General features: G+C 29.9%; 1 protein-coding gene across 1 annotated transcript; it reads right to left on the minus strand.

Moving 5' to 3' along the window:
• Positions 1–143: 143 nt before the first annotated feature.
• On the minus strand, positions 144–2,509 carry LOC105794939 (xyloglucan endotransglucosylase protein 6). Its single transcript, XM_012624338.2, has 4 exons — positions 2,240–2,509; positions 1,984–2,084; positions 1,304–1,497; positions 144–749 (listed from the first exon to the last, which is right to left on the minus strand). The coding sequence occupies exons 1-4, from the start codon at positions 2,406–2,408 to the stop codon at positions 329–331; spliced, it is 885 nt and encodes a 294-aa protein (XP_012479792.1). The 5' UTR covers positions 2,409–2,509; the 3' UTR covers positions 144–328.
• Positions 2,510–23,199: the final 20,690 nt, after the last annotated feature.

Raw genomic sequence — 23,199 nt, forward strand, 5'->3', positions numbered from 1 at the left:
GGGGAGATGAAGTCCATTATTATTAGGACCCCACCTTAACAAATCTTGTTTTTATCATGCAACTTATCAATAAGAGTAATGTTTTCAGCATGTTTTCCTCATTTTTGCACCACCATGTCTGGACAAGTTTATGCAACAGAAACTATAAAAAGGTTAATACTATTAATCTAATGAGATTCTCGTACAAAACGGAAACTAAAAGAAACCAAAATATGAAACATGGACTACATGTTTTTTTTTATGACTAAGGTTCTTCCACTGCCCAGTGCCCCATACAACATATTTTTACAATGTACCCAAAAGAACCCCTTTTGCCTTAGCTGGTCTACTAGTGACGATGGTGCTCACACTCTACAGGCTTGATAGGGAACCTAGCAGTATCAGTACAATAGTCATAGACCAAGTGGTTTGCCCTAACCCACACCAGTTGGTGGCTCTGGTGCAAACTTAACTCCGACATTGTCGGTTCGTCCCACCAGAACCTCTTCTCAGCACTGCTGCTGCATTTCTTGGCGATCTCATCTGCTGTCACGGAAACCGGGCACTCGCATGCGTCGATTTCGAAGCCTTTGTAGGAGGCAACAAATGGTGCATGGCTCCAATCAGTCTTGACTAGGCCACCCTGTGTGGCCCAATCATCAGCATTCCAGATTGAGCTATATACACCCATGGCTTGGTCTTTGGGAAAAGGAATTCCTTTGTGTTCCATGTTGGTGTGCACTCTTATTGGTGTCTCATCCACTAGAAATCTGGCATTATAAAACAATAAATAATTTCAAATACCAAGAATATATGAAACACATAAAGCAAATAATCAAGCTTATACAAACATGCAAAAGGCACAGAAACCTATATAAACCTACCAACCTTGTAATAAATATTTCATAGTATAACATTAAAATAACCTACAATGCCTTTTTCCAAAAGGAATGTATAACCTTTAATAATAGTACTAATTACAGATCTTTAGAACATAATACCCTAAGGTAATCTATAAACAAACCATCAATATCAACATGGTAAAGTGGAAATTCACTGAGGCCCCAATGCAGTAAATGGGGACTGTTACAATGACGATAATTCAAGATTCCTAACAGAGTACAGATTTGTCTCTATCTTTTTATTACAACAAGCAAGACTTGGACCGTTTCTTATTTTTTTCTTTGGTTTCTTCTGCAGGTTTTCAACCAAGGGTCAGAAGACAAAATACAGAAAATTTACCCTTTCATTTCAGCTTTTTAGGACAATATTACATACGTGTATCATTAAGTGTATATACATATAGGATAGTAACAATACTCACACAACTTGGCGCTGGTTCCAAAGGAGAGAGTAAGAGTGGAAGTCCTTGGTGGGGTCAAACCAAAGGTTCATTCTTTGCTCTCTGTTCCCTACACCATTCACGTACACATTGGTCTGGAGAAGGTAAGGTTCACCTGTGGTATTGCCCAGGAACTCGAAGTCGAACTCATTGTGGTATGGACCCTCCGATGACATCTGCATAAGCATCAAGCTTAATTAATGATCACTAGGACATGGTTAAGCCAAAAGTATGATTAAGAGGGAAATAAAGTATCTTTACTGGGTGAGACCATGGTGGTGACAAGATGAAATAAATGTGAAATAAATTGACCATAAAGTGATTCACGAGACTGTAAAGAGTGGGTAGCTACTACTACCATTACTAGCCTCGACATGAGAAAAGAGAAAAAGGCCAACTTTTGATTGTCAGCAAACGGAAAAGATAGATTATTTACAAGGTGTAAAAATTTAACATCATAGGGAATTATAAAATTAATGAATGGGGGACCCATGGAAATGATTCGGGAAACGCTCAGCTGAGCTGTTATCCACCCTGGGTAAGATTAAAGCTGGTTGAAAACTTGAAAACCCCAAGCATGGGCAGAATCATATAAAGAGAAAATCGCTTCTTCTTTTTTCCTTTGAATAGTGAACTTAAATGTGTAAATTTTATGTACTCACATAGTAAGCAGTGACAGTCCCAGCTGAGTCACCCTCTACAAGTTTAATCTGCATGGATACTTTTCCAAACAAATACCTGCTTTTTGATGCAAACCCAGCACCTGATATCACCAAACCCAGAATTTCATTAATCCATATGTTGATAGTTTTACATGAAGCTTGCAACCACGGCAGTTAATTAAGTGAAAACTTGAAAGGTTTGATTTTTGAAGTTTCTTTTTAATGAAGGAAAGTAAGGGGAAAGGGTGATAATTACCAGAAAAGTTATCAAGTTTGAGCTTAAGAAGCTCTCCTTCATAGATGAAATGATCGTTTGCCCAACCAGGTTGAAAAAGCTCATGAAACTCAGCTGAGCTAGCCAAACCCAGCATCATAAGACCCACAAAGAAACCCAAAACGACAGGCATTTTAAACAAGACAGCCATGGAAGCGACAGAAACAGAGAGCGGGAAGGAGGGAGGGAGTAAGCTTAGTGAAGCTTCTACTCTGAAAAATACACACTCACTCAGTCACACTACTCACAAGCAGAGAGTGGGGCATTTTTTATAGCCCAAAAATTCCATTGGCTTGCTTCACAAGGACCAAATGGGGCGCAGGGCAGTGTCCCCACTTTCCAGTAGACTAATTCCACTGCCCACATTGGAAAGCCACGTCACGTTAGTTCCTTTTTTTGGCCACGTGAGAGTTTTTTTTTTTTCCATAAGGGAACCGCAAAAGGGTTGGTACAATTTTTTGATACATTCAATTAAATCACATTTTCATGCAAATTAAAAATAAATATTTTTACAAAAAAATAAGATAAAGGGTTGTTCAAATATAAATTAAAAATTAAAACTAATTTAACTTTAATAAAATTTATAAAATGACAGCTTATTGTGAATTTTATTTATAAAATTTGTAAATTTAAAATTCATATAAATATTCAAGAATCTAAAGACTCTAAAATTTAGTCTATACAATTTTGAAATTTAGTCTCCATATTTTTCAGATTGTAAAATTTAGGTCTAATTACTAATACTGTTAAATTTTTCTTATTAAATTTATTGTTGTGACATTTTAAAATAAAAAGACTCACTTTATACCCTTGTAATTAAAAAAAAAAGATGTTGTAGTGAACTTTAAATTTAACAAAACAATTTTAACAAGTTGACTTGAATTTTGAAATCTGAAAAATAAAAGAGTTAAATTCTAATTTTAAAAATACAAAGAATTTTGACATATTTCAACCCTTTTAAATAAATATATATATATATATATATATTACTAGTTTCTAAATTTACATGGGTTTAATTATTATTACCTATTAATGTATTTAATTTTAATTAGTTTTAAATAAAGTACTCTTAATTATTATTACCTATTATTGATAATAACAATTTCTATTAGTTTTTAAGTGATATACAAATTTGGATTTATATAAGAAAGTAAATTATAATGTTAATTTGAAAAAAAATAAAACAATTATAAAATAATTCATGATAAATAAATAAAATATTTAAACTAAATTAATGAACATAGTTGATAATAGTGATTAAAAACAATGGTTGAACTTTGACTTTTCTTTTCCCAAAAGAAACCCACAAAACATTTTCACCTACACCAAACAAATATTAGGTACATAAAAAAAACAGTTTTAAGAGTATTTGCTTCACATATTATAAACTTATAGAAATTTTTAAAAAATAATATCATAATATGATATTACCTCATCATAAATTAATATAATATTCAATCACTCTCCCATGACATTGTTCGAATATGAATTTGATATTGCCTCTTGAAAAATCATGATTTTACTTCTTCATTTTTGTTTTATAATTCTAACTTACGAATGTTGAATATCTCCATATTTTTTACTTGTAAAGTTTCCACGTGTTACTTGATTGAATGTGCCTAATTATCGAATGTTGTTTATAATGCTAAACTTAAATTTTAATTGGTATGTAATTTTAATATTAATAAAGTGATAATTCATATACTTAGAGTTCTATTTAAGTAATAATTATATTTTACATCAATAAACATAATATAAAACAAATAAAATTAAGATAATTTTTTCCGTCAACTTTTAACTAATAATCATAAATTATATTATATTATTATAATTCTGTTATATTTTATGCTTAATGTTCTACCTAAATAATGATTATATCTTAAAATTAGCACAATATTTTTAACTAATAATTTTAAATTAGATTATAATTATTTTTAAAACTATTTTAATAATATGATATTATTATAAATTCAAACATTTTTCGTATAAATATCTTTTTCGTGGATATTTTTGGTTCTGTCCAATGAGAAAATGCTCAAAGGAAAAAGGATGTAGCCGTTGTTATGCTATTGCCACTCTTAGCTGGATCAAAGCTGGGCGCTGTGTGGACACACTTGGTACGACTGTCTCTGTTTTCAAAAGAATCATCCCTACTGAATGACGCCACGTGGATAACTACAGCTGTTTTCTTAGCTGTTCCAATTGTCAATGACTTGTAAGTGAAAAAGCTTCCCACTTTGCCCACAACATCTTGATTTTAGCGGGGCCCATCTCTGTAACAAAGAAATGGGTACTACTCGCACATACATGGGAAATGGAACTCACGCGCTGACTGTAGTTGACACGTCATTCGGATTAGGTGAGAATGTGTGGAGTTGGGACAGAGTGAGGTTCACGGCGGCAGGGGGAATGGTGATATTAATAATAAAAAGAAAATGGATCACTTTGTCTATTTTTGTATGATCAATTTAGTTACTTTGCAGAGGTAAGTGCCAGCTGTACAGTAGAAGCTCCATTATACACATTTTCTTATTTTATTACAATTATTTTGGGGGGAAATGTTTAAAAAAAAATCTTACCCTCGAGATTTGTGCCTTTTTAATCACTTTTTATGAATTTGTTCGCTTCCACTGCAATACTGACTATTCCTGTTCCAAATTCCGTTTGATTTTTAGGAATTTTGAATCTCTAAATTATCCATTATATCTGCCAATCTAAAAATAATAATTTCTTTTTAATTTTAAATAAACATTTTTATTTTTAGGATTTTATTTAAATTATTTTAAAATTTTAAACAACTATCAAATTCAATGACCAAATATTTTTTTTGGCATAATAATTATTCGAGCTCAAGTTAATTCTGAAAAAATAAACACCGATCTACAGGTCAAAATTTTAATGATTAAATGTTACATTATCTCTTAGATAATAATGATTTAAATTATTTAAAATGAATGGAATTTGAACTTTGACTTATTTTTAAATTCTATAATATATTTTTTTAATATTTATATAATATAAAAATTAAATACAAAAGTTGATGCAACACAACAAGTAACTAAATGTAGGCAGATTTTGGGGGGTGGACATGAAGGGGGAAGGGTCCAAGATTTCCCAACTTCTACTAGAAAAAATATGTGGTGTTGATAAATGACTATATTTTAATTTTAATGTCAAAAGTTGTTAAATGTTGACCTTATATTAAAAGCGTAGTTAATTGAAACCTATGTGATAACTTGATGGTTAAGGGTATTTATCGTCTCAAGTGTGACTTGAGTTTGAGTCGTGTTAGTCGCGTTTGTTATTCAATATTTATTTTGTTATTGTAATTTATCAAAAAAAATGCATAGTTAACTTGTAACTTAGATAATATATATATTTTATACCATATTTAAATTACTCATAAGTCGTAATCATTTTAATTTTTAAAGTAAATAATATTATATATTTAAGCATATTTAAATTTATGTCTTTTAAGTTGCTACAACAACAAAGACATAATTGGTGAGGTGCATAATATGTTATGAATTCCCTTTCTTACAACTTAAAATCAAAGCTAAATATAAGGGAGTACTTATCTCTTTATTTTATTCTGTATTTTTTATAAATAGTAATTTCACTGTTAAGAGTAACCAAAGAATCTTAGATGTGGTGAAATGTGCCATGAAACAAAAGGAAGAAAATGGGGTAGGCTGCTTAGCTGCTGCCTACAAGTTGTGTGTCTTGTATATGGGGGCCATGCCCATGAATTTGATGCTAATGAAAAAATTAACAAAAGAAAAGAGAAATAGGACACTAACACAAATTAACATGTGGTAGATATGATTAAATTGATTTGATTTAAAGAAGAAGAAAAAAGCAAATAAGGCAACGTCTTTTTCTTTTTTGGTTGTTTTTTTCCTAATTTTGTTTTACCCTCAAAGCCAGCAAAATGCCAAATGTTTAATTAACTTAAGTGTTTTAGATGGGCGGTGCATTTACCTATGGTAAAATTCAAAATAATGGGGACGATGAGATTAGTTACTATAACTGTGAAGTAAAAGATTCTACCCCACCACAACCACTAGCCATCCAAAGGAGAACTTACAAAATTGAGCTGCGAGGCTCGTTCTACCGTAAAGAAATGTCTATTCAATACTATTAGTTTTTACTTTTTATTAGTTTTAATGTAATGTGCATTGTATGTAATTTATATATTTAATATTTAATTATTTTAAGATATTATATTTTTAATTGTAGTAATTAATGTAAAATAATATTTCTTATTTGAATTATTGAATATGATTAAAATATATTAATTTATAAATTCAAATATTATAATATAAAATTTTAAAATCATAATTAAAATATTTTAACATATTTAACATATAATATAGTTTTATTTTATGTAATTAATGCGAAGTAATATTATTCAAAAAATAATTAATTAACATAATTAATCTTAATATTAATTAAGTGATAATTAAAATACTCGAACTCTATTCAATAACAACTTTATTTTACATCAATAAAATTAGTATTTTTAAAAATAAATTTAGCACAATTTCTTTTTTATACCAAAGTTTTAACTAATAATTGTAATTATAATTATATTTAACTTTATCCTATATTTTATGTTTAGAGTTTTCTAAGTAATAGCTCTATTTTAAAATTAGAACACCATTTTTAAGGCATTTTTTATATAAATAACCTAAAATTATTAATTAATTACTAAAATAACACACCATAATAAGTGTCCATGATTATCCATTACGCGTTTAATGGGATCAAACGTGTATCTACCCAATATCAAATCAGTGGACAAGGGGACTTTTTCCTATAAATACCATGGAAAACTATGGGTAAAGGATCGACCTTTTTTATATCCTAAAGTTACTCTGCGCATTTATCATTTCAACCAGCTTGTCCTCTTATCATTGTTCTGGCTCTTGACCTCCACAACATTATCATGATCTCCTCCTTATTCCATCTTCTCTTCCTCCCTTGTTATACTTTGTAATGCCCCAAAACATATGATATGAGTCTCAAGACCCAATTTCAGGCTCATGGATGTGATGAGCTTACACTACCTCAAGGCCCAACAATAAGGTCAAATGTCAAGCAAATCAAACCAAGATTTGATAAAAGCCAGTGTGTGAGGATAAATGTTTTTAAGGAAATGAGGAATGATACATGCACGGAATGGGTGAAATGTATTAAAGTTAATTCAACTAAGTTGTCCATTTTCAAGCAGAAAATATTAGTCAACTTACGACAAATTTTTGGATGGGATCCAGACATTTCTGGACTAAGGTGTATTCATAGAGTTCAAATATCTATCTCTTAGCTTCGAAACGCACTTTGAATCACTCGATTTTGAGTTTAGGAACTCAAGTTATGATCATTTTAATGAAAACTGCGCAAATAGAATTTTTGGACGGGATTACTATGGAAATTACGAGTTTCAGGCTTTTAAATCGAGTTTAAATTATATTGGGTTCAGATTTTAGGATTAATTTTTATTATATATGAGCACGATATTTTATTTATTAGATCTTATTATTTTGTTATTTTTATTCCAATTTTTTATAATTATTAAGTATTTTAAGTTATTTAAGAGTTTTATGTCAACAAGAAAGTTTAATTTAAAACTACTTCTTATTTAGGTTAATTAGAGTTCTAGTATACTCAAGAGTTTTATTTAGGTTTATTTAGCTAGCCTATATAAAGGCCTTTGCATTGTACAACCATCAATTCATTATTATTCAACAACTTTTTTTTTTTTTGAGTTAATAAATTCTCTTTGAGTTTTTCTTTTCAAAAATTTTTCTTGAATTTTCTTTTAGAAGAGTTTTAACAATTTTTTTAGATTGTGGGGATCATCTTCAAACTTTTTCTTGCCAAGTTTTCTTTCTTGGAGGTAAAACTAGAGTCGTTTGAAGGGGGTTGTAGATTCTTCTTGTTTCCAAGGCTCTTTAAGACATCTACACGCCACGTTCCATCTTTTCCATCTATCTTCTTTATTTTCTTCTTTATTGTTCTAATATTTGATTTATTCTTCTGTTTTATTTATCTTAGTTATTTATTTTAATTGCATTCATTAATTTTTTTTAATCTGACTTGGATCCGTTTGCGTTTCAAGTTGGGTCAAAATCTAAGTTTTTTTTTTCTAAATATCTAGAGCCCTAAATCCAATCCGCCGCTTGGACAAACTTACAATCCTGTTTCCACACTCATCAATACTCATCCCTATCATTTTATATCGATATAGGGGGTTAGATGAAATGAATAACAAAATAATTGAATAGACTCGATGATTAAGTTATTAGTGCACTCCTTAAAGGTCCTAAGCTCTATCCACTCGTCTCTCACTTCTTTTCTTTTAATTTTTAGCAAACAATGATGAAAATCATACTAAAATAAATATTATTTGGACTGAAAACTTAACAAGTGTAAGCAGTAGCCCAATGGTTAAGTATCTACTCATTTTCCTTTCCATACCCAAGTTCAAATCGTTCCTTTTATTTTACTTCTAAATTTTCCTTTAAATTTCAGTCCCAAAACTTTGGGAAAATTGCTCTTGCCGCCCTAGGGTTCCCAAACCCTAGATATTTAATCCAATTTTCCCAATAGGAATAGGATTTTGTTTCCTCTCTAAAATCAAATAAGATTTCTTTCACCTCCTTATTTATTCTTATCTTATCTTTTCTTTCATCTCATTTACATCAAAATTTACCTTCTATTTGCTGTTGAACATAAATTCTTCCACAAATTAAACCCTTCTCGTTTAATTGTTCTCCCAATCGATCACACAACTGACAACAATATCAAACTCGATCTTTGCCTTAAAATGATAAGTACAGCTCATTTCAGTGTTTAGATCCCGAACTTCTACAAATTTTCTATCTGACACTAACCCTACATTCGATTAATTAATCTTTATCAGTTCTTTTCGCATCTCTCGGAAACATTTATTATCTTGAAATCAATTATTAATTATTGTGTAAATTTCATTTGAGGGACTCAATTTAGGTACCCCTATACCAAACTTGATCGTAAGGGATGTCATTCGGGCTTTCGGTGAAAGGTGTGTGTTCTTTTACAAATAAATCGGGGAAAATCGTGCCTTGAAATAGGGCCACAAGGGCGTGTGAGCCACCCGTGTGGACCACACAACTCTTCACATGGCTATGTTCTATTAAAACCCTAGGTTTTTCGATTCTCACATGATTTAGGACTCTTCATACGATCTACCATACGGTCGTATCTCCCGTGTAGGTTGATTTTGCAAATTCCACATAGCCATAGTTTATCACATGGCCGTGTAACCCCTCCATACGGTCCAAGGCTTCCCACACGGCCCAGTCGCACGATCGTGTGTCCCTACTTCACAAATTTTACAATTTTTACCCAAAATTCTATGATTTGTTTAGTTTAGTCCCTAATTGGTTCCTAAACTATTTTTAGTGTTTTGTTTTATTAAATAAATCCCCCGATGATATGATTAATCCTAGAATTCATGATCTAATTAACTGAATTATTAATATTATATATATGTATGATATGTTCAGTTTAGTCCCTATATATGTCGAAATTGTTTTTAGAGTTTTATTTGCGCAATTTAGTCTTTAACTGTGTGATATTGTGGAATTTGTGATTTAATGACCAAAGTGTTATGGCTATATCGTTTGTGAAGTGTATATACATACTACTAGCATTGTGAAATAGATACTTTATTAGTGTTAATAGTAACACCACCCTATTGAAATACCTATCAAAGCATGTTAATTACTAGTGAATGAATCGAATACATGTTAAGCATAAGTACTACTAGTGTTAATTTATTCTATTACAAAGCGGGCCATATTGCATTGCATGGGGTGGGATAATATGTATGGAGGAAGAGTGGCAGTTTGATCTACAAACAGTGTGGTTCGATTATGAAGCAAGTGACAATTTGTTTAATATGCAAATATGTTGTGCACTCATAACAAGGGGCAGTAACTACAAATATGTGGTTCGATCATGAACCAAGTGGCAACTTGTTTAATCTACAAATATGTTGTGCACCCACAATATGTAACACCCCTAACCTGAATCTGTCGTCGAAACAGGGTTACAAAGCATTATTAGAGTTTACAAATCAATTTATTAGACATTTCATATCATATAACATTCATGCCAGAAATCAATCGAAATCAAACATATTGTCCCTTAAATGAGCCCTTGAGGCCCAAAATACACGTTAGAAACAAGTCGGGACTAGATCGGGTACTCAAAGAACTTTTTAAAAAAACATTGAAAATTTTCAAAGTTGCAAGGGACACATGGCCGTGTGGGCATTTGAAATAGCGAGACACGGCCGTGTCCCAGCCCGTGTAACTCTCTAACTTGGGTCACACGGCCAAGTCACACGCCCGTGTGCTAGGTCGTGTGAGCATACTGACTTACAAAATTTTAAAAATACAAGGGACGCACTACCGTGTCACTTGGCCGTGTGTCATACACAGCTGAGACACACGCCCGTGTCTCTGTCCGTGTGGATGAAAATATGTCATATTCCAAGTCACATTTCTCACCCAATTTGACATCAACCTGAACAAAACATTTGTATATCAACAAGCCATAATAAGGCATTCAAAACAAGCCAAAATCAAGTCTTAAACATGAAATATTACCACATACAACCAATATGCCCTTAGCACCTCAATTGACAATTTAAAGACATGTCAACAAGTGTTTTAATTTACCTAAATAACCAAATTCATTTATGCATATTCAAACCACATTTTACATTCTTTCATTATACCATATCAAACACACAACAAATATGATAATGTCATTTCTGTACACAACAAGATATACCAAACACAACCCATTCAAGTGGCTAGTCTCAATAAAACGTTTATATGCCAACATTGGCCAAAATAACCTATACATGCCATTATAACAGAATTTAAATATTCAAAAAGACCAAAAGAGCCAATGGATAGTATGATATAGCTCCGTCAAACTTCCAACCCCTTCGAGCTTCCGAATCACTATAAAACACATAAAATAACACAGAATAAGCTTTTAAGCTTAGTAAGTTCGTATAACTCAGAATTTAACTTACCATTTAATCTTATTTAAGGTAAGCATTCACAACATATTCCAACCAACTTGGCCAAAAGCCTAAACATATATCCTCAACATGTTAGCCATGTAAAAAACATATAATAACCAATAAACATGGATGAACATAACCACTAAACAAGTTCCATATACATGTGTCATCCATTTCCATGTATCTCATATATATATATATATATATATATATATATATATATATTCATGTAATGGTTAGTATCGAATTCATATTGTCTCATAACAAAACATTGCTCGTTCAACCATTTAAAATATCGTTGGATACACGGGTAATACACACGAGGTGTACTGAACTATAATCTGTCAATTCATGTACATGTATGCTCATATGAGTTGTAAACGGAAAGCTCCTCAGAGTTGAATATCGAGAAGCTCATGCAAGCTGTATAACGGAAAGCTCAAGCGAGCTGAATATCGGGAAGCTCATGCAAGCTATGGTGTGTCCGCAATACATGCAAAACCCCAACCAAATCTGCAACCCTAATGACATGTCATTTGTATCCCTATACTTTTGGAAAAATTACTATTTTACTATTTTAGTCCAACACATACTTTTGGAAAAATTACTATTTTACCCCTATACTTTTAATTCATTGCAATTTAGTCTCTAGGCTCGGAAAACGACTTTCATGCAATTTAATCATTACTCAAGCCTAGTCAATTTTTATACATATTAATATCAGCCCACATAATTCACAATTTCACAATTTTACCATAAATTTTTCATCTTTTTCAATTTAATCCCTAATTGATAATTTCATCAAAATTCTCTTTACAAAAGTTGTTTCTCTAACAACAACCTTTCATTTTCTATCAAAAAACTTCAAAATTTAAGCATACTCATCAATTGCAAAACCCTAATACTTTAACAATTTTGCAAATTAATCCCCGAGCTAGCTAGATTAAACTATTACGATCTTGAAAACATAGAAATCATTAAAAACAGGACAATGATAGATACCTAATTGAGCCAAAAAAAAAAGCTTGCTAATATCTCAAGCTTCCATGGCTAGGTTTTCTTCTTCTTCTTCTTCTTTATTTGGTGGTAGATGATGATAATAGATTTAATTTAATTTATTTAATATCACTTTAATTGATAATTTCCAAAATTAACTTTAATAATTCATTAAATTTCCAATGATGACTATTCATGCTTAACCACTAAGAATTTTAATGGTCTATTTACTATATAAAGACCTCAAGTTTCAAATTCTATAGCTATTTAATACCTTTAGCTATTAGAACTCAACTTTTGCACTTAATGCAATTTAGTCCTTTTTATTAAATTAGGTATGTAAACAATAAAATTTCTTAATGAAATTTTTACACGGTATTTCTATCATACTGTATACCATATAAAAAAAATTCGAATTCGAATTTGTGGTCCCGAAACCACTGTTCCAGTTTTACTGAAAACTTGCTGTTACACAGCAAGTGACAATAACTGTAAATCAGTGGTGGGTTATCCACAACCCGGAGTTATAAGGTTGGATGAGTTCTGGGAACTCATAGTATGGTGTGTAGCAAAAATGTAGGATCTTTTCTATTAAACTGAAATTGTATGGCATTTATAAAGTATGTCTATACAAACTGAATTTTTCATAATGGTTAATCCGAGTATAAATTGTTGAGTGAACTGAAATACTAATATTTTGAAATTGCTGTTATAAATTCTGAGACTCTATTGATGGTTAATCCAAAAACTGATAATTTGATTTGCTAGTTATCCACAATTATTCTATGTGTTATTATTTAGTATAACTTATCGACTAGTTGCACTGATTTTGCTTGTGATGGAACTTACATTGAGCTTCATAGCTCACTCCCTTTGTAATTTCCATCTTTTCAGATAACCCACTAGGTTAGGATGTGGACACGACATTCGGAGGGGCTCAGCTCGGTTCTGTTTTTCTATATAAATATTTTAATTTATTATTCAGAGATTGTATGGAGTTATTTTTTAACTGTGGCATAGGACTTAGATTTTGGTTTTACTTAGCATGCATGACATTTAACTTAATTTAAGATATGATTTTGATTAATTAAGAATGAAATATAGTTTTAATAAAACTAAGTTAAAAATCACTTTTCCGTTACTAGATTATAAATAAATTTTGGAAGAATAAACAAATTATCTAAGTTTTCAAAAATAGTCATCTTTTCAAGAATAAGGTTAAAATTAATTGGATTTTGTTAACTCGCAAGTTTTTCCAAAAATAGGCTAAGTTTTCTTTTAAGATAAACAAATGTTTTAAAATGACTGATTTATAAACTCTAATCGTACTAGGCCATCTCAGTGACCAATGTAATCTCCCGGATTCAAGTCTAATGTCTAGACTGGGTTGGGGAGGTTACATACTTCATATCAACAATTATTAAAAGAACCATAAATAAATTTTAGCATGAGATGCTTAAAATATTTTTTATGTAATACTTAAAGTAATCATATCCTTCTTAATTTTCAGGGCGTGTTTGGGATCCCATTGAATTGAATGTGATTGGAGCACTCTAATTACACTTTCTAATTCTTATAGGGGTGAAAATTTGGGTAATTACAATCAACTACACACAAATCGAATTACCCTACATATTTTAAATTTTAAAAGTTATTTTTATACAATTATAATAGCATTTAATTTTAGAATATATATCTATTTTTAAAATATAATTATTTTGTTGATTTCGTGTTAAATAATTTGAAAATTTTATTGACAAAAGTAATTTTTATACATTTGGACTTACTAAACAGTTAATTAAATTACATAGTATTTACTACTAATTTTTTATATTTGGTCAAGGGTCAATTGATGATAACGAAAAGTATGTTGTAATGCTAGAGAGAATAACCTAACATATATAGAATACTAAAGTAATTAGATAATATTGCATACTAAAGTAAAACAATTGTAATATCAACAGGACTAATATTAAATCAACTACATTCATAATATATTGTGTAAGTTCCTTACAAGTTAAAATCAAAGATAAATATAAGGAACTTTTTTTTTTGTAATATATGATTAATCATAATTCTACTTTTGATATTAATAAGGGAATCTTAGATATGGTGAAATGTGCCATGAAACAAGGAAAGAAAAAAGGGGTAGGCTGCTTAGCTGTTGCTATGGGGGCCATAGCCATGAATATGATGCTAAAGAAAAATTAACAAAAGAAACAAGAAAGGGAAGATCAATACAAACTAGCATGTGCTAGATATGATTAAAATTGCTTTGATTCAAAAATAAATAAGGGAAAGAAAGGGTAAATAAGGTAAGTTTTTTCCCTATGATTGTTTTGTCCTTAATTTTATTTTATGCCTTAAAAGTGAATAAAATGTTAAATGTTTGAGCTACTAATAAAACCACAAATTTTAGGTAGGTGGCAAAAGTATTATATTATAAGTACGAGAGTTTAAGTTCGATCTCAAATAACTCCATTCCCCTCCCTCAATTATATAAAATAAAAAACAAAATGGGGCTGTGAGGCTCGTGATTGCCATGTGTATTTAGTATTGCTCACTTTTACCTAAACATGTCAGTTGATGTATTTACTTCTTATCTGTTTTTTTTTAAATAATTATAAGTTTTTTTATCCGTTTTATGATTTAGAGTTAATTCTATTCGATCCGAGAATGATATTTAGGTAAAATATTTTCAATAATAATGAGTTCAAAATTCAAATTTAATCCAAATACTTGGAGAAAAATCAACCTCTAATTCTTTCAACTACTTGTAAGTCATATTTGATTTTCTTTTCATGTTATAAGAGGGCATTTACTATATAGGTTTCTCTTACTAAATGGTTTTTACTTTGATCAAGAATTGTATATTATAATTTTAAAAATAAATTTAAGCTATTTTATTTTTGAGTTTAAAACCATTAAAATAATTATATTTTTTATCATTAGCAACTTTTTTTGTATTTTTACATTAATATTCATAAGTAAAATAATTTATATTATAAAATAATTTTTATAATTATGATATATCTTAATTTATAGTTTGATACACCAACTATTTAGGTAAATAATATTATGTGAAAAATATTTATAAAAAGAATTATATAAAATAAAAGGACATTGAGGCTTTGGACATATTGATTGATGTCCCAAGGTTTCTAATCCTAGTTGGTTTGTTTCGTAATTTCATTTCATAAATTTATTGGTTACAACATGATAGTTGCTGTTTAAATTTTGGTTTAAATTACTGCATTGGGTCTGAGTTCATGTTTCAACCTCGTGGACTTCTGCTTTCAAACAAAGGGTAAGAGAGATTCTGGTAGACCAATTATGAAGCTCCACGCGGGGAACTGCATTCAATCCGTACGTATACCGTATCAATGTCATCTAAAAGGGACCTCACTAGTTGGACCAAAAATTGTTCGGTTACTGAACCGAACTAAAAGATCAATTGAACCAATTTTAAATGTCTGACCAATTGGTTCTTAGAATAACTGGTGTTGGAACATTTGTAAACTATATATAGTGTTTCAATAGTTGCGAATGAAAAGTTATAAATAACCAAAAGTTATATCACATAGTTATTAACCAAGAGTTATCACATCTCATAGTGATGAATTAGGTCTTTTAAATTCAACAATTATATCACTTTATTATTAACAATGAATCATGATTATTCAAGGATACATAATTCATTTAGATAATTGAATAATATATCCTTGAATAATAAAAGATGTGACTATTCATTTAGATAATTGTGTTCTTATGAAGAGACACGAGAACTCCTATAAATATGAGCCAAATTTCATTTGCCCAACACCAAAAAAAACACATCAAAACTTTCTTTTTATTCCCCCACTATGTTTTATATTCCTAGATTGTTCTATAAAGAATTACTGCAAAAATTCTTTATATAAATTGATACTCTTGCTATGCTTCGCTCAGTGTTCAGTGGATTGTTTCCGTCATTGCAAAACGTAGACAGTCATTGGGCTTCATTGTATCCTCAAGGTTCATTTGCCAGTAACTCTTTTGCACACTATAATATAGGTGGATGCGAATAGAACCTTAAAAAAAGTGACATTGATACACACTTTGAAGCTTTCGTTAATTTCTCTTCAATTTATTTTTATCCTCGCACACCTACAATTGGCTCGATCAGTTCAAAGCAAGTAAATTATAAAAAAAATTATAAAAACCAATTCAACTATTAGTTTAAATGGTTTTTTTAACCCGGGTCAACCAGTCTGTATCGATTCATGGGTCAACCACTTTTTAAATTTTATAAAATTTTTAGCACTCAACATTTACAATACTTTTCTTTTGTCAATTTGGCCCGTGCCTGTTAAAAATACTTAAAACTTTTAAAAAATATTTTTTCAAATTTTAAAAAACACAAAAAAGTTTAATTTTTTTAAATAAAAAATATGAAAAACTCTTTAAAATTCAAAAATAAGAAAGCTTTTTTTAATTTTCTTAAAATATAAAAAATTCAAAATTTTAATGTTACAAAAATTGGACTGGACTAATTTTTACATCCCAAAAATAGGCTTAGAAGAATCAGGTTTGTGAAAACCGAAAGTGGTCACGCCCCGATTTATAAGGTTATCCTTGTGCATTTGTAAATAAACCGAGGGTTTGAAACAAATATCAAAATTAGGGTCATAAATAATTAATTAAAGTATTAAAACAATATAATCAGGTTCTATCATATTAATCTAAAACGAAACTTGATTACGATGTGTAATTTGAAAATAGTGTATTTTAATTGAGTTAGGACCTAATTGGAAAAAGGGAGAAACAGGGAACGACCAAAAAGGAAAATTACGCAATTATCATTATTTGAATTATAAATAAATGAGTTTCTAGTTTGATGGTTATGTGTTAGTGAATTTATCCTTAAAACCCAAGTTCAAATTCCTTCCCTCACATTAGTTTTATTTTATGCAATTTTGCTCCAAACCCTAACAAGTGTCACGCCTCGTTTTAAGAATAAATGTTGTAAGAGTTAAACAAGAATGAGTATTTGACCTAGTGATTAAGTAATGTAACTATCCTTAGACACCCAAGTTTGATCTCTATTTCTCCCATTTCTTTTCCTTTTATTTTTAGTAATCTAGGGTAAAAAAACACAACTAAAATATTTACTATCAGGAATAAGAACTAAACAAGAAATAGGCTTCAGGACTAATGGTTAAAAGCTTGCTTCTCTCCCTTGTAAACTCGAGTTTGAGCCTCCTTCCTTTTTTATTTCAGAATTTCGTCAAAAAACGCCCCAAAATATACATGTATACAATTAAGTGTATAACATAAACAAGAAATGAGCTACAGGCTCAATGGTTAAGCATTAGTACTCCTTTCTAGAAGTCTTAGGTTTGAGCCCTTCCTTTTTCTTTTAATTTTGTGATTGCAGCAAGTCTCCCGAAAAGTAAAATATGTGCAATTAAGTGTTAAAATTAAGAAAAAAATAGGCTTCAGGCCTAATGGTTAAAGCAATAGTATCCCCTAAGTGACTCGAGTTTAATTCATTTATCCCTCTTTCATTTTCTTTTAAATTTGGCCAAGAATAGCAGAAATTTGCAAATTGCCGCCCCTTGCTCCTAATTTGGAAATTTTGCATATGCAGCCCTTAGGTTTTACAAACCCTAAGAATTTAACCAATTCTTTTCTAATTATAATTTATATTGCCCTTTCTCAAAATTTAAATAGAATTAGAATTCCACCATCTTTTTTCTCTTCTTTTTTCTAATTAGACTTTCATATTGTCCCTTTTCAAATCCTAATAGAATTTGCTCTCCATCTCTCTATTTATTCTCTATTTATTTTCTTTCCCATTTCTTTACACTATACTTTCATCCTAATTATTGATAATTACTTTGCTTCCCCGAATCAAATCATCCTCTATTCAATCGTTCCTGCTATCGGTCTTATAATTTTCATCAGTAGCATTCCTATTCTTGCCAAGAATCGGTAAGTACATCTCGTTTTCAATGACTAGATCCCGTATTTTCATAATATTTCTATCCAACGCTAATTTCACGTTCGGTTAAATAATCTTTTACGTTCTTACCAAATATTGGAAATTCTTGTCAAAAATTTGACACCAGTTACTAAATTGTGTGTAATGTCATTTGAATGATCGAATTTAGGTAAATCAAATCAGGATTGAGCGTGAATAACGTTGATCGGAAATATGGTGAAAGGTGTGTGTTCTTTTACAAGTGACTTGGGGTAAACCGTGTCTAGAATTTGGGCCACATGGACGTGTGGACCACACGACCATGTACCACGGAAACCCTAGACTAGTTCATGAATCACACAGCCAAGAACCTTCCACACGGCCGTATCTCTCCTGTAGGTTAACTTTTGCATTTGCCACACGGCCACAGTCTATTACGCAGCTTGTCCACACGGCCGTGTAACCCTTCCATACAACTTCAAACCTCTCGCACGGCCCGGCCACACGGCTATGTGACCCTGCTTTACAGTTTTTTTCAGAACTTTATGATTGTTCAGTTTAGTTCTTGAATAGTCCCTGAACTATTTTCAGAGTTTATTTCTCTCAATTGAACCCCTAATAATATGAGTATTGGAATTCATTATCTGAATGACTGAATTATTACTGTATATGTATGATATGTGAATAATATATGCCTTTTCCATCTGAATTACTAATTGTATGTTCAGCATGCCTTATGATATTGTTAAACCAAACACACGATAAGCATGTCTTTTACTACTTTAATGATTTGTTAGAAGCATATGAATTGCTACCATATTGATTTGTTGTAAGCATATAAATTGCTATCATATTGATCTGTTATAAGCATATTAATTACTACTGTACTGATCTGTTACAAGCATATTAATTGCTACCGTATTGATATGTGCATGTCATATTGCATTGCATGGGGTAAGATAATATGTACGAAGGAAGATTGACAATTTATCTGTAAATTTGTTGTGCAAACCACAACCTATCAGCAGTTTATCTACAAATTTGTTGTGCACCCATAACCCAGTGACAATGTTTTTCCTTTAACTACAAATATGTTGTGCATGCACAACCCAATGTTAGTTTTTACATGCAAACATGTTGTCCATCCACAGCCCAATGGCAGATTTTATCTACGAAATTTTGTTGTGCACCCACAGCTCAGTGGCAGTTCTCATCTGTGAATTTTGCTATGCATCCATAGCCCATTGGCAGTTTATTTGCAAACTAGTGATGGTTAAACCACGAACCCGATGTATAAGGCTGTTGGAGTTCAGGGAAACTCCCATTGTGGTGTGTAGCAGAGTTGGGTAGGATCTATCTTTTGATATACTGAAATTGCATTGACATTCATAAGCACGTGCATACATAAAATTGTGAATTCAGAGATACTATTGATGGTTGATCTAAAAAACTGATACTTTGAATTGCTATTTGATTGCAACTATTTTATGTGTTGCTACTTAGTATGTTATATTTATTGTTTGCTTAGATTTTCTTGCGATGCAACTTACACTGAGCTTCATAACTCACTCTCCTTTTATTTCCATCTCTACAAATAACCCACCAGGTTAGGAAGTGAACACGACATTTGGAGGGTCTCGACTCAGATTTGTTTTTAATAAAGTATCTTAGGTTTATTATTTGATATTATTGTTATACAGGGAATGTATTGTTTTATTTTGAATTCTGGCATGGAACTTAGAATTTGGGTTTTTATAACATGCATGTCATTCAATTTGATTTTAGGTTGTTGAAATATGGATTTTATTTATTTATGCATAAAATTTGGTTTTCATTAGAACTATGTTGAGTATCACTTTTCCATTGCATTATTATGTAAATAGGTTTTGAAAAACATTTAAATTGACAACTACTTTTTAGAAATTAATCATTATAAACAACTAGTTTTGAAACTAAGTTATAATCTTATTGAGACCCGCTAAGTTTTCTTTAAAAAGTACCATAAATGTTCTAAAAGGAATTGCTTTTAAAGCTCCGATAATTTTGCTAGGCCATTTCGGTGGCTAATGTAATCTTCCGAATTCGGGCTTAACATCTAGGCCAGGTTGGGGAAGTTACACTAATTGGACCAGAAATTGGCAGTTCAATCAACTTTTTACCCAATATAGTTGGTTTCACATCGATTTCAATTGCACTGGACAATTCGCATTGTTCTAGTAATAAACCAGAATGATCACTTCTCTTTTTTGCACCAGTGTAAATTCTAGTCCATACCAGTTGCACTAGCTTGTTCTAGTTAATTTCAGTTGCACCGAGAGAAACTTACACATTGGTCGATGCATGAATAATGTTCAAAAATAGATGAAATTATTTTTTACCAACTTCAAAAAAAATTATTAATGAAATTTAAAATTTAAACTTTAACCAAGGAAAACGAGCAACTTTGAAATTTAAAATACAAAATTAATAAATAAAAAATAAATAATTTATATAACAAACAAACATAAGAGAAGAAAAAGACAATTTCGAAATGTTTCACGAACACAACTTTTTATGTATATTTTATTAAACTTCCATTTTATATAATAGTATGGGATGATATTATTGTAGATTTTTAAAAATAATGTTGTAGATAATTTTGTTGTTTAATGTGAGATGTTTTTTACTTGTTTATTTTAGATTTGTTAAATGGTAAAATTTTATTTGTGAAGTTTATTGATAAGTATTTTATATAATCAACTAATATTTTTATATTTTAAATTGATTAATCTAATTCATTTTATATATTTAATATTTTTTAAAAATCGATAATTTTAAAATGGTACACCGAAACAGATCGGTACTGGTACATACCAATTCCAGCAGAAAAATGGTGTGCCCACTGATGCAATACTGACTTGTTTTTACCTCTCATCGGTCTAACGCCCCACCAGTTTCTGGTCCAATTGATCTGGTTTGATTTAGATAATATTAAATTTTAAAACTTTTTATACTTTTAAAGAATCTTTTTAAATTTTTTGAGTTTTAAAGAATTTTTATTTTGCATAAATTTTTTATTTTTTAAAATTATAATTTTAAGACTTTTACTTTTTTTAATATGAATTTTTTGGGGGTTTTCTAAGGCACCAACGGGCATTGGGAAACCCAAATTTCTTTACTATTGAAAACATTTGTTTGGGTAAAAAATGGGTATATATTATTTGTATAATAAATTATTATTTTAATATTATTTTGTAAATTTTCCAAAAACCAACCATAATTTCCTAAATAATCTAAGCCACTATACTTTTCTAAATATAATATTTTTAAAAGGTACTCCATCTTTCTTGTTTTAAGTAAAATTTTTGAAATTAACATTCATGAATTATTAGTTTTAAATACTTAGATCAATTTAATTTATTAGTACAACATTATTCATATTGATATGCATTGTTCGTATTTTATTAATAATATAGTAATAAGAAATGGGTATTAAAAATAACAAGTAAATTAAATTTGAAAATATTAAAAATAATTAAAATAATACTTTATATTAAATAAATATTACTAATGAAAATATTGCTAACATTATATTTTTATAAACATTATAGAAAATGTTAAAATTAAAGCATTTTAAGTTTATATCAAAATTTAATACTTGTAATCAAATTAAACAAAAATAACTTCTTCTTTTTGTATTATAATGTCAACGAAAGATCTTGTAATAAGCTTGAATTCATCATGTGTAAATAATATACGAACCTTATTTAGATATATTTTAATTTTTAGTATAATTATATTTTATCTTAAATTGATTCTAGTTAAAATTACTCGAATATATATTAATTATATTGGTGTGTGGGAGTAGAGTGAGGGCAGCTCATTGGAGAAAAACCCCATCTAAGTATCAGATAATTGCATAAAAAAGGTAAAAATTGACATGAACGCGACTCCTCTCTTGTGTCCATCCTTGAAACAGCTATAATAATTGTATCATTGCATTAACATGTTCCAATACACGTGGGAGCGGAAAACTCCAATGGAAAGAAACAAAGTGGTAGAGAAGGAAGAAAGGGCAGTGGGTCACATCATTCTAAGAAATTTTAATAAGACTCCACTTTTTAATGTAATTTTATTTGTTAGATGTGAATAATTTGTTTATTTGGATACTTGTTTTAAACCTCTAGTATGTTTATATTTTTATATTTTAAATTTATTACTGCTTTCACCATAATTAAAGTTTGATTTTAGTATGTTTTAATGTTTTAGTAAAAATATTAACTAAAATTAATTGCAAATAATTTTACTTAGCTTAATTCATTAATAATGAAATTTGATTTGATTAACAGTTTATGACTTTATAATTTAAAGGAAAAATCTCAAAATTATGCATGAACGTATATGAATTTTATTTTGGTACAATTATACATATGAAACTTTAATTGTGGTTCAAATATATGCTTGAAACTTTAATTTTGATTTAATCATACACATTTAAAGAAATAAATAAACCGATTTACTTTTATATTGGATAAATATAATTATTTATATATGCAATATATAAACATAAAATGATATTATATCAATAATTAGATAAAATCAAAATTCATGTAAAAAATTGCATATTAAACCATAGTTGATGTTAATAATTAGATCAAATCAAAATTCATGTAAACAATTACATATAAAACCATAGTTGATGTATAACTTTGAGATTTATCGAGTTCATTTACTAGAAATTCACCTCAATTATTAACCGAACCCCTTTGCCCCTACATGTAACATTCGCCTCAAATAGCTTTATATGTTGAATTTAGTATTTAACTACATTAACACACGGATGATTCTTTCTCCAGATTAAGTTGAGCTACATCATTAATACCATATTGGTTACTAAACAATTCTGATGCATTTCGATCC

This window comes from Gossypium raimondii, chromosome 3 (genome assembly GCF_025698545.1).
Source record: "Gossypium raimondii isolate GPD5lz chromosome 3, ASM2569854v1, whole genome shotgun sequence".
Taxonomy (NCBI): Eukaryota; Viridiplantae; Streptophyta; class Magnoliopsida; order Malvales; family Malvaceae; genus Gossypium; species Gossypium raimondii.